Here is an 18,741-nt window from a genome sequence, read left to right as displayed (position 1 = left end):
GTGTGTGTCTTATCGTACCTGGTCTGTAGCCTCCTCCTCCTGCCCCACCAAGGAAGCCCTGGAGTGGGCCATACTTGGCTGCTTTGGCTGCAAAAAAGTTAGTTAATCACAGGTGTTTTTGTGATCACTAATTATAATTTTTTAAACAGTGTTGGCAAGTCATTTCCTGAGCAGCTTCAATATGTTTTTCTAACCACACTGCACAGATGAGTAAACTTTCTGGAAATCTGTTGCTTGACCACAGCAGCCAAGAGCCCCAGGAAGCCTTGTGAGTGAGTTAGCATATGCTAACAGGTTGTCAAACAAGAAAAATGCTAACAGGTTGTATTTGTATTTATTATGGATCCCCATTAGCTGCTGCCAGCTGGGGTCCAGCAAAATTAAGTCAGTTTATACAATTTTAAAAACATTACAATACATTCACAACACACTATGTGCCCTCAGGCCCCCACTCCACCACTACCACATATCTACAGTACTAAATCCATGTGTATATATTATCGTGTGTGTGTGTGTGTGTGTGCATGTGTCTTTGCCAATGTTTGTGTTGCTTCACAGTCCCCGCTGGTCCATAAGGTGTTTTTTGATCTGTTTTTTAAATCTAATTTTGCTGCTTGCATCAGTTACTCGATGTGGAATAGAGTTCCATGTAGTCATGGCTCTATGTACAACTGTATGCCTCCCATAGTCTGTTCTGGACTTGGGGACTGTGAAGAGACCTCTTGTGGCATTGTTTGTTGGGTAAGCATGGGTGTCCGAGCTGTGTGCCAGTAGTTTAGACAGACAGCTCGGTGCATTCAACATGTCATAAATCTCATAAATAAAAGTAGTGAGGAAGTCAACTTCTCCTCAACTTTCATCCAGGAGAGATTGACATGCATATTATTAATATTAGCTCTCTGTGTATATCCAAGGGCCAGCCGTGCTGCCCTGTTCTGAGCCCATTGCAATTTTCCTAAGTCCTTTTTTGTGGCACCTGACCAAATGACTGAACAGTAGTCCAGGTGCGACAAAACTAGGGTCTGTAGGACCTGCCTTGTTGATAGTGTTGTTAAGAAGGTAGAGCATCACTTTATTATAGACAGACTTCTCCCCATCTTAGTTACTCCTACTGCATCAATATGTTTTGACTATGACAGTTTACAAACTAGGGTTACTCCAAGCAGTTTAGTCATCTCAACTTGCTCAATTTCTATATTATTTATTACAATATTTAATTGAGGTTTTGGGTTTAGTGAGTGTTTTGTTCCAAATACAATGCTTTTAGTTTTAGAAATATTTAGGGCTAACTTATTCCTTGCCACCCACTCTGAAACTAACTGCAGCTCTTTGTTGAGTGTTGCAGTCATTTCAGTCGCTGTAGTAACTGACGTGTATAGTGTTGAGTCATCCTCATACATAGACACTCTGGCTTTACTCAAAGTCAGTAGCATGTTATTAGTAAAAATTGGGAAAAAGCATGGGGCCTAAACAGCTACCCTGGGGAATTCCTGATTCTAACTGGATTATATTTGAGAGGCTTCCATTAAAGTACACCCTCTGTGTTCTGTTAGACAAGTAACTCTATATCCACATTATAGCAGGGGGTGTAAAGCCATAACACATACGTTTTTCCAGCAGCAGACTATGATCAATAATGTCAAAAGCTGCACTGAAGTCTAACAAGACAGCCCCCACAATCATTTTCTCATCAATTTCTCTCAGCCAATCATCAGTCATTTGTGTAAGTTCTGCACTTGTTGAGTGTCCTTCCCTATAAGCATGCTGAAATTCTGTTGTCAATTTGTTTACAGTGAAATAGCATTGTATCTAGTCAAACACAATTTTTTCCAGAAGTTTACTAAGGGTTGGTAACAGGCTGATTGGTCGGCTATTTGAGCCAGTAAAGGGAGCTTTACTATTCTTGGGTAGCGGAAGAACTTTAGCTTCCCTCCAGACCTGAGGGCACACGCACTCTAGTAGGCTTAAATTGAAGATGTGGCAAATAGGAGTGGCAATATCGTCTGCTATTATCCTCAGTAATTTTCCATCCAGATTGTCAGACCTCGGTGGGTTGTCATTGTTGATAGACACTATTTTTTTCACCTCTTCCACATGGACTAAACAAAATTCAAAAGTACAATTCTTGTCTTTCATATTTTGGTCCGATATACTTGGATGTGTAGTATCAGCATTTGTTGCTGGAATGTCATCCCTAAGTTTGCTTATCTTGCCAATGAAAAAGTAATTAAAGTAGTTTGTATTATCAGTGGGCTTTGTGATGAATGAGCCATCTGATCAATGAATGAATGAGCCGAGTTGGCTTTTTTCCCAAAAATGTATTTTAAGGTGCTCCAGAGCTTTTTACTATAATTTTTTATATAATTTATCTTTGTTTCATAGTTTAGTTTATTTTTATTTAGTTTAGTCACATGATTCCTTAATTAATGTTTGCCAATCAGTTGGGCTGCCAGACTTAATTGCCACCTTTTGCCTCATACCTCTCAACCATACAATTTTTAAATTCCTCATCAATCCAAGGGGATTTAACCGTTTTTACGGTAATTTTCTTAATGGGTGCATGCTTATTTGTAACTGGTATAAGTAGTTTCATAAATGCGTCAAATGCAGCATCTGGTTGTTCCTCATTACAAACCACAGACCAGCAAATTTTGTTTACATGATCAACATATGAATCACTACAAAACTTATTTTATGACCTCATATACACTATATTAGGCCCAGCCTTTGGAACTTTGGTTTTCCTAGATATGGCTATTATATTGTGATCACTAAATCCTATGGATTTGGATACTGCTTTAAAGCAAATATTTGTAGCATTAGCAAAGATGTGATCAATACATGTTGATGATTTAATTCCTGTGCTGTTTGTAACTACCCCGGTAGGTTGACTGACAACTTGATCCAGGTTGTAGGCACTGGTTACAGTTTGAAGTTTTTTCCTGAGTGGGCAGCTTGATGATAGCCAGTCAATATTTAAATCACCCAGAAAATATACTTTTCTGTTGATATCACATACATTATCAAGCATTTCATACATATTATCCAGACACTGACTGTTAGCACTTGGTGGTCTATAGCAGCTTCCCACAATAATTGGTTGGCTAGCCGCATATGCTAAATATAGAGGAGCTATTGATATTCACTTGTGCTGCGAATCCATAGGATGCCCTAAATCGATAGTGTTAATGAATAATTCTTAGCTATTACAAATGCAATGATTTGAACTGCAGGTCTCCTACAGTAGGGGTGCAGGGTGTACTCAGAGGTGTGATCAGTATGTGTCTAATATAATGTGAATAATACTTGATCTATGCACCATAAAGGGGCCTACATTGATGACTTGATGGCATGAGGGCATGATGACAAGTCATAACAACCAGTCATAATAATTTATGATACTGCATTAGCACAGATTATTGGCAATAGCACATCATTTGGCATTTGTAGATTTTCCATTGTAAATGCGTGAAAGGTTAAAATAGTTATATAAAAACACACCTCCCACCTATGTGAGCAAAAGGCTGACGACTATCTACTAAGTACCAGTCAAAGGTTTGGACATACAAATCAAATCAAATCAAATACCTACTCATTCAAGGGTTTTTTTCAAAAATTTTGGACTATTTTCTACATTATACAATAATAGTGAAGACATCAAAACTAGGAAATAACACATATGGAATCCTGTAGTAACCAAAAAAGTGTTAAACAAATCAAAATATTTTTGATTCTTCAGAGTAGCCGCCCTTTGCCTTGATGACAGCTTTGCACACTCTTGGCAATCTCTCAACCAGCTTCACCTGAAATTAGTGATGCACCTATATGACATTTTTGGCCGATACCGGTATCCGATATTGTCCTTGCCAAAGAAATCGATACCGATACCCAATATTTAACATTTTAGCGTCCTTTTAAGCATTCTAGTACAGTTAAATAGTTAACACACACACCCAGCGCTCTAAGGCACTGCATCTCAGTGCAAGAGGCATCACTACAGTCCCTGGTTCGAATCCAGGCTGTATCACATCCGGCCATGATTGGGAGTCCCATTGGGTGGCGCACAATTGACCCAACGTCATCCGGGTTTGGCCGTCAATGTAAATAAGAATTTGATCTTAATGGTGGTCGGACCCATCTATGTGAAGGTTGCCACAATAAGGATTAGCCACAATAGTGGACTGTGGTTAGCCTTCAAAATAAAAGTATGGCATAATTCTACTATTTGTATTCATTCGCAACACTGTCAATGACATACCTTTGAAGGCAAACCGCAAATTCCACTGTTGTGCCTAATCCTTATTGTGGCTAGCTTCACAACACATAACTAAGTCCGGTCGAGCCTCAATAGCCAGATGACACTAGCTGGTTGCTTATAACATTAGCTTTGGGCAACAGGGTTAAGTAACTGGCTAGCTATTCATTTTCATGAACTGAAGTTCAATTTCAATAGGCGAACAACAAGTGGCAATCTAGCTAATACTTACTCACAAGGATTCCTAAATCATTGCGAAGAATAATGAAAATGACTGCAGTTTCTACTGGTCATTGTTTTCAGGCTGGTTGTATTGGTGCTAGCTAGGTACCAAGCTAAAGCTACCTACTCCAGAAGTTGTGGTCCAACAAATTATGCTTAATTATCAATGCGGTATTGTAAACACATCGTTCATGACCGGTATTTGCTTGTTTGCAGACTTTTTTGTATAGCTTTGACAGTGCTACTATATATTTTTTGACATGCAAAGACCCAAACGGCATTCCATAGTATGTGTGTCTTGAAGATAATAGCAGTGGCACTATTACAGTATAACTCCGGTAGAACAACATCGGAAAAATAGCGCACTTGGTAGTGTGTACCGGTGCTCGACCAGTCGGCGAAAGCCAACATCACCCACGACAGAGAACGGTTGAGTGTCAAGGGCAATGAATTCCATTATCTTGGCCTTAAAGGATTTCGCCCTTTGAGTCGTCTCGCTGAAATTTTCTTACTCTTTCAAATGACTGCTCGACTTGTTGACTGCTCGATCAACACAGCAGCCATTGTGGGCTAGGTTATGAATGCTGTGTTGCACGTGTAGCGCAACATTTTATGTGGCGTCATTACAGCACGTACCTACGTTATATAGCTATGCACATCAGCTTTGACATCGGTGTTGCACATCGGCGTTAAAGTAGACATCGGCCGATGGCATTTTTAGCTAATATCGCCCAATTCCAATATGTTCACCGATATATTGTGCATCCCTACCTGAAATGCTTTTCCAACAATCTTGAAGGAGTTCCCACATATACTCAGCACTTGTTGGCTGCTTTTCTTTCACTCTGCGGTCCAACTCATCAAAAAAACATCTCAATTGGGTTGAGGTCGGGTGATTATGGAGGCCAGGTCATCTGATGCATCACTCCATCATTCTCCTTCTTCGTCAAATTCCCTTACACAGCCTGGAGGTGTGTTTTGGGTAATTGTCCAGTTGAAAAACAAATGATAGTCCCACTATGCGCAAACCAATTGGGATAGGGTATCGCTGCAGAATGCTGTGGTAGCCCTACTAGTTAAGTGTGCCTTGAATTCTAAATAAATCACAGACAGTGTCACCAGCAAAGCAACCCCACACCATCACACCTCCTCTTCCATGCTTTACGGTGGAAACCACACATGCGGAGATCATCCATTCACCTACTCTGCGTCTCACAAAGACACAGCGGTTGGAACCAAAATTCTCAAATTTGGACTCATCAGACCAAAGGACAGATTTCCACCGGTTTAACCGGTCTAATGTCCATTGATTGTGTTTTTTGGCCCAAGCAAGTCTCTTCTTATTATTGGTATCCTTTAGTAGTGGTTTCTTTGCAGAAATTTGACCATGAAGGACTGATTGACACAGTCTCCTCTGAACAGTTGATGTTGAGATGTGTCTGTTACTTGAAATCTGTTAACCATTCATTTGGGCTGCAATTTGAGGGGCAGTTAACTCTAATGAACTTGTCTTCTGCAGCAGAGGAAACTCTGGGTCTTCCTTTCCTGTGGCGGTCCTCTTGAGAGCCAGTTTCATCATAGCGCTTGATGATTTTTGTGACTGCACTTAAAGAAAATGTTCTTGAAATGTTCCGGATTGACTGACCATGTCTTAAAGTAATGATGGACTGTAATTTATCTTTGCTAATTTCAGCTGTTCTTGCCATAATATGGACTTGGTCTTTTACCAAATAGGGCTATCTTCTGTATACCACCCCTACCTTGTCACAAAACAACTGATTGGCTCAAACACATTAAGGAGGAAAGAAATTCCGCAAAGTAACTTTTAACAAGGCACACCTGTTTATTGAAATGCATTCCGAGTGACTACCACATGAAGCTGGTTGAGAGAATGCCAAGAGTGTGCAAAGCTGTCATCAATGCAAAGGGTGGCTACTGTGAAGAATTTCAAATGTAAAATAGATTTTGATTTATTCAACACTCTTTTGGTCACTACATGATTCCATATATGTTATTTCATAGTTTTGATGTAGAAAAGAGTACAAATAAAGAAAAACCCTGGAATGTGTAAGTGTGTCCAAACTTTTGACTAGGACTGTAGCTGAAAAAGTGGATTCTGATTAGACAAAAACAGTAATACCTTATTTATATAAGTATTCAAACCACTTGCACATACTTCCATTGTGAAGCCATTTCCGGTCACAACTTGCAGACTTGTTTACGTGTTGCTGTGCGTTTTGTTGCCAACCTTACTTTGCTACCTGACAACTTTACGGTTTTTACTTTTTAATGACCGTTTATATTTTTGTTTTTTCCCTCAACTTTTTATTTTTATTAAACTTTTTCACTCCGGACGCTTTACCTGGACGTGGTTCGTCAGGACCTCCAACAGCTGAAGCTAAGTAGAAACATTAACATGATGCCTTCTAATTGCAGTCGCTGTACTCATAATATACAGGAGAACGATCGCCTTACGGCAAGGATAGCTGTGCTACAGGCCCAGCTTCAGACGCAATCGTTAGGCAAGGGTAATTTCAGTGTAGGAAAGGATGAAACAGCGTCTGTGCCACCAGTAAGTACAGATAGTAACGTTATAAATCCCCTCGCACAGTCCCCGCAGCCGGACAACTTTCTCACGGTTTCTGGAGGGAAATGCTGTAGGAATGCTCAACCGGTGTCGCTCATTCAGCCGACAGAAACTTTCAACCTGTTTTCCCCATTAAGCAGCGAGTCGGAGTCAGAGGCCGAGCCTTCCCTGGTCTCTACTCCTCCCGTTACGGGGTCTGAGACGCCGAAGCTTCCCACCATTAGCTCGGACAAATTGAAAACTCTAGTCATTGGCGACTCCATTACCCGCAGTATTAGACTTAAAACGAATCATCCAGTGATCATACACTGTTTACCAGGGGGCAGGGCAACCGACGTTAAGGCTAATCTGAAGATGGTGCTGGCTAAAGCTAAAACTGGCGAGTGTAGAGAGTATAGAGATATTGTTATCCACGTCGGCACCAACAATGTTAGGATGAAACAGTCAGGGATCACCAAGCGCAACATAGCTTCAGCGTGTAAATCAGCTAGAGAAATCTGTCGGCATTGAGTAATTGTCTCTGGCCCCCTCCCAGTTAAGGGGAGTGATGAGCTCTACAGCAGTCTCACAACTCAATCGCTGGTTGAAAACTGTTTTCTGCCCCTCCCAAAAGATAGAATTTGTAGATAATTGGCCCTCTTTCTGGGACTCACCCACAAACAGGACCAAGCCTGACCTGCTGAGGAGTGACGGACTCCATCCTAGCTGGAGGGGTGCTCTCATCTTGTCTACCAACATAGACAGGGCTCTAGCTCCACAATGAAATAGGGTGCAGGCCAGGCAGCAGGCTGTTAGCCAGCCTGCCAGCATAGTGGAGTCTGCCACACACAGTCAGTGTAGTCAGCTCAGCTATCCCCATTGAGACCGTGCCTGTGCCTCGACCTAGGTTGGGCAAAACTAAACATGGCGGTGTTCGCCTTAACAATCTCACTAGGATAAAGACCTCCTCCATTCCTGTCATTATTGAAAGAGATCATGATACCTCACATCTGTTTGGCCCTGTCCGGGGGTGTCCTCGGATGGGACCACATTGTCTCCTGACCCCTCCTGTCTCAGCCTCCAGTATTTATGCTGCAGTAGTTTATGTGTCGGGGGGCTAGGGTCAATTTGTTATATCTGGAGTACTTCTCCTGTCCTATTCGGTGTCCTTTGTGAATTTAAGTGTGCTCTCTCTAATTCTCTCTTTCTCTCCTTCTTTCTCTCTCTCTCTCATTTATGAACATTTGAACATCTTGGCCATGTTCTGTTATAATCTCCACCCGGCACAGCCAGAAGAGGACTGGCCACCCCACATAGCCTGGTTCCTCTCTAGGTTTCTTCCTAGGTTTTGGCCTTTCTAGGGAGTTTTTCCTAGCCACCGTGGTTCTACACCTGCATTGCTTGCTGTTTGGAGTTTTAGGCTGGGTTTCTGTACAGCACTTTGAGATATCAGCTGATGTACGAAGGGCTATATAAATAAATTTGATTTGACTTGACTTGCTATGAGACTCAAAATTGAGCTCAGGTGCATCCTGTTTCCATTGATCATCCTTGAGATGTTTCTACAACTTGATTGGAGTTCACCTGTCGTAAATTCAATTGAGTGGACATGATTTGGAAATGGACAGAACTGTCTGTTTAAGGTCCCACAGTTGACAGTGCATGTCAGAGCAACAACTAAGTGGAGGTCGAAGGAATAGTCTGTAGAGCTCCGAAAAAGGATTGTGTCGAGGCACAGATCTGGGGAAGGGTTTCTGCAGCATTGATGGTCCCCAAGAACACAGTGCCCTTCATCATTCTTAAATGGAAGAAGAGCTGATCAATTGGGGGAGAAGGGAGTTGGTTAGGGGTCACCAAGAACCCGATGGTCACTCTGACAGAGCTTTAGAGTTCCTCTGTGGATATATGAGAACCTTCCAGAAGGACAACCATCTCTGCAGCACTCCACCAATCAGGCCTTTATGGTAGAGTGACCAAACGGATGCCACTCCTCAGTAAAAGGCACATGACAGTCCGCTTGGAGTTTGCCAAAAAGGCACCTAAAGGACTCTGACCATGAGAAACAAGATTCTCTGGTCTGATGAATATTTTCAGAAAAAGCACTGTATGCTGAGCAGTTTCTCTCTTGGCAGTGCTAGTATACAGTGGTGTGCTCTTAGCAAACATATGCACTGACAGAGGAGGCTGGTGGGAGGAGCTATAGGAGAATGGGCTCATTGTAAAGACTAGAATGGTATAAATGCAACGGTATCAAACACAAACTTATGGACTCCATTCCAGCCATTACAATGAGCCCATCTTCCTATAGCTTCTCCCACCAACCTCCCCTGGCTCTGCACTACAAATACAGACGGACAGTGACTTGTGAATTTACATTAGGTTAATATCCCAAAGATTTCCACACAATATCAGCACAGCACCACTGGAGTAGGACATCAAATTCTCTAAATCCTGACATGTCATAGGTCTTATTAAACTAGCTCTGAAAAACCTGCCTTACTTTATGAAACATAATCCGACTGTCAGTAATCTTCCCTGTGCTCAGGAAAATTCAGATTATCGGACTTTAATAGACACTGGTTGGTACACCATCTGCACTGACGACAAGTACTCACTGTTCTATCAAAACCCATCCTCTCTTCACGTAAGATTATTTGGATGAGATTAGAATGTCATCCTCTGCTAAGAACAGACTGATTATAATAAAATAGGAAATGTACTAGGTGTAACAGAAAATCTGATTATTTCAAGCAAATTTCTCTCCCATGACTGTGTGGTGTAAGGTTTGACTGAGTAGGACGACAGATGCCTTACAACAGGGGGAAAAAGGAAGACACCAGTACCTTGTTGAGGAGTCAGTGGTGCCGTCTGGCCTGCTCCATATGCTCCTAGTAGACAGACAAACATTTAAGAAAAAGTATTTGGAGTTTGGAAGGGATGAGATGATTTTTGCTAAGGGTGTTTCATGTTTAAAAAAGCATAATGTAGTAGAATCTTGAAAAACTTTGATCAGAGAGTTTTTGGATAGAGAGTGAGAGAGCTGAAGACCATTTCTTCATTGTGCATTGGAACACACAAAGCAACCAAAACACACTTGTTCAGATAGATAGAACACAACCAATGGAAAGTGGCTGTGTTTTGGTGCGTCATGAACTAGGATGATCAGTATGGGTCTATTCTCAGGACTCTCTCCAAGCAAGTTTAGTCATAAGCACACTATCGATCTGATCAGAAAACAGCAGACATCACATAATCACAAAGGGGATTTTCCTCATGTAATGATGAGGTGCTTTGGAAATGACATAATACAATGTACAAAAAAAAAACTTTTGAAGAAAGTACAATTACGGTTTAACATTATCTGATAGAGGATCAACCACATACTTTTACTAATACTGCAGTAGCAAAAGACCATGTTTTGGTCTCATTACTGTCTGTGTAAACCAATAGTAAACAAGTAATAGATATCTAGTAAACATATAGCAAATAGTAAACAAGCACCCTGCAAGGGTAAAGCGTTCACTGATGCCAGAAATAACATTTGCCATCTATCTGTTTTGTCAGTGAACAGTCTGCATTTCAGACTAGACAGGAATATGCAGCAGAGCTCATTAAGTCATCCAAAAAATGTTTAATTATTCCCAAGGGTGGTCACACCATTGAGACATCCTGAATTAAATTATGACGTTTAATCATGTCAAGTGTAAGAAATTGTAAATGAACAGGCATTTATATGTTAAAAGAAAAAAGCCTCTAATAGAGATGTGGTTCATTTCAGATATAATGCTAGAAATCATCATGTTGCCATACAAAAGTCAATGACAATTCAAATGAACTCTATATCATCAGTAATACTAGGAATTGGGACTTTTCCATTTTAACCTATACATTGAGGAGGTTACCAGGAGTGTTTGATGTTTTCTGTGTACAGTGGGGCAAAAAAGTATTTAGTCAGCCACCAAAGTCCCACTGAAAAAGATGAGAGAGGCCTGTAAGTTTCATCATAGGTACACTTCAACTATGACAAACAAAATGAGAAAAAACAATCCCAAAAATCACATTTTTCATGAATTTATTTGCAAATTATGGTGGAAAATAAGTATTTGGTCACCTACAAACAAGCAAGATTTCTGGCTCTTACAGACCTGTAACTTCTTTAAGAGGCTCCTCTGTCCTCCACTCGTTACCTGTATTAATGGCACCTGTTTGAACCTGTTTGAACTTGTTATCAGTATAAAAGACACCTGTCCACAACCTCAAACAGTCACACTCCAAACTCCACTATGGCCAAGACCAAAGAGCTGTCAAAGGACACCAGAAACAAAATTGTAGACCTGCACCAGGCTGGGAAGACTGAATCTGCAATAGGTAAGCAGCTTGGTTTGAAGAAATCAACTGTGGGAGCAATTATTAGGAAATGGAAGACATACACGTCCACTGATAATCTCCATCGATCTGGGGCTCCACGCAAGATCTCACCCCGTGGGGTCAAAATGATCACAAGAACGGTGAGCAAAAATCCCAGAACCACACGGGGGGACCTAGTGAATGACCTGCAGAGAGCTGGGACCAAAGTAACAAAGCCTACCATCAGTAACACACTACGCCACCAGGGACTCAAATCCTGCAGTGCCAGACGTATCCCCCTGCTAAAGCCAGTACATGTCCAGGCCCGTCTGAAGTATGCTAGAGAGCATTTGGATGATCCAGAAGAAGATTGGGAGAATGTCATATGGTCAGATGAAACCAAAATAAAACTTTTTGGAAAAAACGTGTTTGGAGGACAAAGAATGCTGAGTTGCATCCAAAGAACACCATACCTACTGTGAAGCATGAGGGTGGAAACATCATGCTTTGGGACTGTTTTTCTGCAAAGGGACCAGGACGACTGATCCGTGTAAAGGAAAGAATGAATGGGGCCATGTATCGTGAGAATATGAGTGAAAACCACCTTCCATCAGCAAGGGCATTGAAGATGAAACGTGGCTGGGTCTTTCAGCATGACAATGATCCCAAACACACCGCCCGGGCAACGAAGGAGTGGCTTCGTAAGAAGCATTTTAAGGTCATGGAGTGGCCTAGCCAGTCTCCAGATCTCAACCGCATAGAAAATCTTTGGAGGGAGTTGAAAGTCCGTGTTGCCCAGCAACAGCCCCAAAACATCACTGCTCTAGAGGAGATCTGCATGGAGGAATGGGCCAAAATACCAGCAACAGTGTGTGAAAACCTTGTGAAGACTTACAGAAAACGTTTGACCTCTGTCATTGCCAACAAAGGGTATATATCAAAGTATTGAGATAAACTTTTGTTATTGACCAAATACTTATTTTCCACCATAATTTGCAAATAAATTAATAAAAAATCCTACAATGTGATTTTTCTGGATTTTTTTTCTCATTTTGTCTGTCATAGTTGAAGTGTAACTATGATGACAATTACAGGCCTCTCTCATATTTTTAAGTGGGAGAACTTGCACAATTGGTGGCTGACTAAATACTTTTTTGCCCCACTGTATGTGTGCAATATTTTGCACCATGCTTGTAAAACATTAACCTGATTTCCATGGTCAAAGCATGGTCAGAGTAGCTATCAGATTCACAGAAGCTACAGTATAAGTGAGAGTAACTAGCATCTAGTGACTACGCCGAGAGAGCGAGTGAGAGAGAGAGACTTACATTCCCAGCACCACCTCAATTATTTTATTTTCATAGCCAATTAAGTGCTTAGAGCACTCAATGTTCCCCATCAATTAATTTAATGAGGGGAAACGAAACCAGGTATGGGGAAGTTGGTTGTTCCTTTCAATTGTTTCTAGATCTGTTCCCCTCTCTCTTTCTCTCCCAGAGGTTAGATCTAATACCAAAGCAACAGGCATGAGGGCTGCTTGTCTGTCTGTCATTCTGGGTTACCTGTCTGTTGACAATTCAGCTTTAGTCCACCTCCTGAACCAGGCAGAAATGGGGTGAACATGGGCAGTTAAAGAGCCACCAGCGCGTGGAGTAAGGTTGAATTTTTGTTGTTTCGATTTTTGTTTTGTGTTGATGTTTTGTCAGTACAGCGGGAAATGTAGAGAGGGAGACAGGTAGTAGGGGCATAGACAGAGGGTAGCCGAGACAAGGCTCAAACCCCTGTCACCAGGGGGCAAACAGTATGTGGTCCGGATAACGGATCAGGTTCATTTACATCTATTATCTTGATGGTTATGTTGAGTGGCTAGCTTATTTGACCTTGATATAACTGTTGGCGACTATTTCTCAGTATTTAATTCAGTTTGCAAAATGATGTCAAGTTTGCCAAAAGTCTAAACTTATGGCCAATCGACACTTTTCTACATTTACTGTAAGTGAATGATTGGCACATGCTTACAAAGGGGAACTCAAACTACTGAAGTGAATGCCCTTGCTTCCTCTGTCCTACCTGGACAGTAAAGATGAACAGATATTAACAACTATCAACTTGGTTCTACTCTAAGCTCTTTTTGTTCTACTTTTATCTTCATAGTTCCTGGGTCACAACATCCCATTTTCTATAAAAGCATACTGTACACACACTGCATCTGATTTTCACAGATCGAGGTTCTACACATTACCTGGGTAGGGTTGCAGTGGGTAGCCGCCACCTTGCTGTGGGTAACCCCGTTGTTGTGGGTAGCCACCTCCGTAACCTGGGAACACACCAGCACCTGCAAGGGTAACACAGAAAAAATGTACAAAACAACAACTACAAACACAACAACACTATACGTATTCATTGTATACATTTAGTCTACATTTAGCTAGGGTTACATACCCTACTGTAGCTTTGGCCACAGACTCAACTTATGCATTACTTTTTTCTTAACAATCAGCCCAGAACACAACCAGTCAAATGTCAACATGCAGTATGAACTGAGAGGTCATATGCATTATGTATGCAAATGTACCAGGCCAGTGTGTTTTTGCAAATATTCTAGCTACAGTATTTATCAAAAGGCTAATGGTGCTGAATTCTCTTTGGGAAACAACATTTGCATACAGTATTAGCAAAGTTGTACCATATGTGATAGCACGTGAAACAGGCAGTATGTTGTACTGTGGGATGCTCTGCTCTCTGTGTCAGTGAATATTTGACCAATGGGAGGTGGATAATAGCCTGCAGGCATTGGCTAGTCTGTATCCATGGGGCCTGGGGCAGAGAGCAGAATCTCTCCACTGCTAGACCAGCGTGATAACACTCTAACCAAACATCAAGGGAGAGGAAGAGAGGAGGGGATGCTGAAAGCTCCACAGCCTTGGTAATACACTTCCAAGTATAATCCTGAACATAGGTCAAAACCCTGCCAATGTGTTAACATAAACCTACGACGAGGATGTCGATTAAGGCAGCCCACCGCACCTCTCTGATTCAGAGGGATTGGGTTAGATGCAGAAGGCACATTTCAGTTGAATCCATTCAGTTGTACAACTGACTAAGTATCCCCCCTTTCCCTTCCCATATGAAGACATGAATTGTGCCATGCTTGTCTTGCGATGCCTGACTTGTCATAGAAGACTTTTCTTCACAGTGTTTTGACAGTGGGTCTTAGTGGGGTGACACTGTCCTACTACCTACAGTGCATTCGGAAAGTATTCAGACTCCTTGATTTGTCCCCCACATTTTGTTACGTTACAGCCATATTCTAAAATGGATTACATTTCAAAATTCATCAATCTACACACAATACCCCATAATGACAAAGTGAAAACAGCTTTTTAGAACTACCTTATTTACATAAGTATTCAGACCATTTGCTATGAGACTCGAAATTGAGCTCAGGTGCATCCTGTTTCCATTGATAATCCTTGAGATGTTTCTACAACTTGATTGGAGTCCCACCTGTGGTAAATTCAATTGATTGAACATGATTTGGAAAGGTACACATCTATCTATATCCCACAGTTGACAGTGCATGTCAGAGCAAAAACCAAGCCTTGAGGTTGAAGGAATTGTCCGTAGAGCTCGGAGACAGGATTGTGTCGAGGCACAGGTCTGGGGAAGAGTACCAAAAAAATGTATGCAGCACTGAAGGTCCTCAAAAACACAGTGGCCTCCATCATTCTTAAATGGAAGAAGTTTCAAACCACCAAGACTTTTCCTAGAGTTGGCTGTCCGGCAGAACTGAGAAATTGGGGGAGAAGGGCCTTGGTCACCATCTCTACGGTGAAGTATGGTGGTGGCAGAAAAATGCTGTGGGGATGTTTTTCAGTGGCAGGGACTGGGAGACTAGTCAGGATCGAGGGAAAGATGAACAGAGAAAAGTACAGATCCTTGATAAAAACCTGCTCCAGAGCGCTTAGGACATCAGACTGGGGCAAAGGTTCACCTTCCAACAGGACAAAGACTCCAAGCACACAGCCAATACAACACAGGAGTGGCTTTGGGTGGCCCAGATTTGAACCAGATCGAACATCTCTGGAGAGACCTGAAAACAGCTGTGCAGTGATGCTCCCCATCCAACCTGACAGAGCTTGAGAGGATCTGCAGAGAAGAATGGGAGAAGCTCCACAAATATAGGTGTGACAAGCTTGTAGTGTCATACCCAAGGAGACTGTAATCGCTGCCAAAGGTGCTTCAACAAAGTAGAGGGTCTGAATACTTATGTAAATGTGATATCAGTTTGTTATTTGTATTACATTTGCAAAAATTACAATAACCTGTTTTGTCTTTGTCATTATGGGCTATTGTGTGTAGATTGATGAGGAAAAAACACAATTTAATACATTTTAGAATAAGGCTATTACGTAACATTTTCTGGAAAAGTTAAGGGGTCTGAATACTTTCTGATTGCACTGAATATGTGTGCATTTTTACCAGTTTATGAACATGAGGATGAAACCTCGCAGTTAACTTCAGTATACTACAGAAATTAGAGCAGGACAGTCAGTCTCACCTGGACTATAACCAGCACCACCCGCACCTAGGTTACCATAACCTATTGAACAGGAGAGAGTGGAGCATTACTGAAGAGTTGATATAGTTGAACAATTTCAAATACTATTTGAACCCATGTTTGCTGTTGAAATTGGCTACACTGTAGGCAGGAACATCTTGTATACAATGACGGAGTCCTACTTCCAGTTGCAGAGCACACGCTGTACCGTTATAGGCAGAGTAGGCCGACTCTTCAGAGGTCCATGCTGCTATAGTATTTCTAAACCTTCACTCTGCCTGTGATGGTAATCAGTCTCCACTGGGAGTGTTTGTTGCCTCATTCTTCTATGTCTTGCCCTACAGCTCTCTCTGGCTTTGATATGACTTAAAAATCAAGATTTCTCACTACTCCAAAATAAAGATAACATCCCTATGATATGTTGCTCAGATGTGGTAGTATATGTACATAAAAGTAAGAGTAAAACATGTAAGAGTATTAGTACAAAGCTGGGCTTTAAGTGTCAGGGTTTTTACCTGGGGGTTTGGGTGCTTTTTGACCTGCCCCTGCACCCAGACCTTCACCAGTGGGATACCTCACACCTGAAACATGAGACTGGGTTAGTTCTCCTATAGCCTCGTACCAGGCCTCTAGTGGGTGACACTAGTCCTCCACTAAGAACATGGCTGACATTTCACACACTAGATAGTTATTATCTGTAGCTTTATATGATCAGCTACTGTCGATGACAGTTGAACCTATCTAGCTAGACTTGGCAGTTAAAAACAAGGACAAGACATTTCCCTGGCTATGGTCAAGCTTTGTGTTGTTACAAAGCTACAACCACAGAACGTCCCAGAGGTCGTTGTTTGAGGTGGCATGAGAGTTTCAATGGTTTGGTTTGGAGAGGGTGTTTCTAGCTCAGTTGGCATTGGGGTTTCAGACACAGTCCCATTGGCATCTCATTCCTGGCTCTGGTGTCTGTCACCTCTCTAATTGCCTCATTGGTCATAGGAAGTGCAAGTCAATTACATTTCCTGGACAACGGTCACTCTGAGAGGCCAGCTGGCCTGCTTCCCCTCTCTCATACATACCCTGTCCCTGTCCATAACCACCTTGACCATAACCATACGGGTATCCCCCTGAATCATGATGGAAAGAAAAGCAGCTTTATTCCTGACATGATGACTTCATTGCCTAGGGAACACCAGAAATGGTCTCAGCAAGATGTATGTAACACAATGTTATACAGAGTTGACCTGAGGTAGGGAGTACGGAGTTACAATAAGCCATTGAAGTTATGGGAAGGGGTTGAACTCAACATGTCTCTTCGTACAGCACCATTTTGGGGACATTGTGGATATTAATTGTTCAGTTACACAGAAAGCTTATTTATTTCCTAAGACCGGTACGAAAGTGATTCCATACCTGCACCACCACCTGCTCCAGTAAGAGGAATACCTGCTCCTCCAGCCACACCGCCTGCTCCTCCCACAACTACAGGAGAGATACAAAACACAGTGAGTGAGATCATATACAGTGAGCTCCAAAAGTATTGGGACAATGACATTTGTTTGTTTGTTTTGGCTCTGTAGTCCAGAACTTTGGATTTGAAATGATACAATGACTATGATGTTAAAGTGCAAACTATCAGCTTTAATTTGAGGGTATTTTCATCCATATCGGGTAAATGTTCCGAAATTGCAGCACTTTTTGTACATAGTCCTCCCATTTTAGGGGACCAAAAGTATTGGGACAAATTCACTTATATGTGTATTAAAGTAGTCAAAAGTGAAGTATTTGGTCCCATATTCAGAGCACACAATGACTACATCACACTTGTGACTCTACAAACTTGTTGGATGAATTAGCTGTTTGTTTTGGTAGTGTTTCAGATTATTTTGTGTCCAATAGAAATAAATGGTAAATAATGCATTGTGTCATTTTGGAGTCACTTTTATTTTAAATAAGAACACAATATGTTTCTAAACACTTCTACATTAATGTGGATGCAACCATAATTATGGATAATCCTGAATAAATCAGGAATAATGATGAGTGGGAAAGCATAAATATCATACTACACCGCCCTCCCCCCCAAAAATGCTAACCTCCCCTGTTATTGTAGTGGCGAGAGGTTAGCATGTATTGGGAGTATGATATTTGTGCGTCTAACTTTCTCACTTCTCATTATTTATGATTAATTCAGGACTATCCGTAATCATGGTAGCATCCAAATTAATTAATTTTGAGAAACATATTTTATTCTTATCCAATGTGCTGGAGTATAGAGCCAAAACAACAACAAATGTGTCACTGTCCCAATACTTTTGCAGCTCACCGTACTGTAGCTACATCTTTAATAAACACTTCTTATGGCACACACCTGGATGTTTCAGGGGCTTGGCTCCAGGAAGTTCTCCAGCTCCTGCTCCGTATGGATCTGAGGAAATACAGAGAACGTCATTTGCACAGCCTATTTTTACTCTCTACTCAACAGTGACTGTAATGCAATATCACCAGGGATATGGACATGAGATTATATTAATGGACAAATACCTGAATAAACCAATTACAGTGATGGGGATTTAGTCTGAGTAGAAAGTAACCCAAGGCCGCACATGGCCATAGTGAATTAAGTTTGAGACTCCATTACAAGGATGCAGACAGAGAAATTGGCTTACTTCCATATCCTCCTCCATAGGGATATCCACCAGCACCTGTGGAGCAATATATGCCATTAAAACCCCATGGACATAACATATGGTTGGGTGTGGGGCTGTGGGATGGGTCACTGATATGAATGATGAT

General features: G+C 41.6%; 1 protein-coding gene across 15 annotated transcripts in view; it reads right to left on the bottom strand.

Moving 5' to 3' along the window:
- Positions 1–18,741, bottom strand: part of elna (elastin a) — a 102,127-nt gene that overhangs the window by 1,977 nt on the left and 81,409 nt on the right. For 13 of the 15 annotated variants that reach the window (XM_065024472.1, XM_065024473.1, XM_065024476.1 and 10 more), the window contains 9 exons: positions 18,615–18,650; positions 18,317–18,373; positions 17,359–17,427; positions 17,025–17,072; positions 16,467–16,532; positions 15,952–15,993; positions 13,633–13,725; positions 9,887–9,931; positions 19–87 (listed from right to left, as the gene is read on the bottom strand). In XM_065024472.1, the coding sequence (XP_064880544.1) occupies positions 19–87; positions 9,887–9,931; positions 13,633–13,725; positions 15,952–15,993; positions 16,467–16,532; positions 17,025–17,072; positions 17,359–17,427; positions 18,317–18,373; positions 18,615–18,650 (525 nt within the window). The remainder of the gene's footprint in view (positions 1–18; positions 88–9,886; positions 9,932–13,632; positions 13,726–15,951; positions 15,994–16,466; positions 16,533–17,024; positions 17,073–17,358; positions 17,428–18,316; positions 18,374–18,614; positions 18,651–18,741) is intronic. The other 2 variants (XM_065024478.1, XM_065024479.1) reach the window with 2 other exon arrangements.

This window comes from Oncorhynchus nerka, linkage group LG11 (genome assembly GCF_034236695.1).
Source record: "Oncorhynchus nerka isolate Pitt River linkage group LG11, Oner_Uvic_2.0, whole genome shotgun sequence".
In the NCBI taxonomy this organism is placed as follows: Eukaryota; Metazoa; Chordata; class Actinopteri; order Salmoniformes; family Salmonidae; genus Oncorhynchus; species Oncorhynchus nerka.
This window is presented reverse-complemented; position numbering and strand designations above follow the sequence as displayed.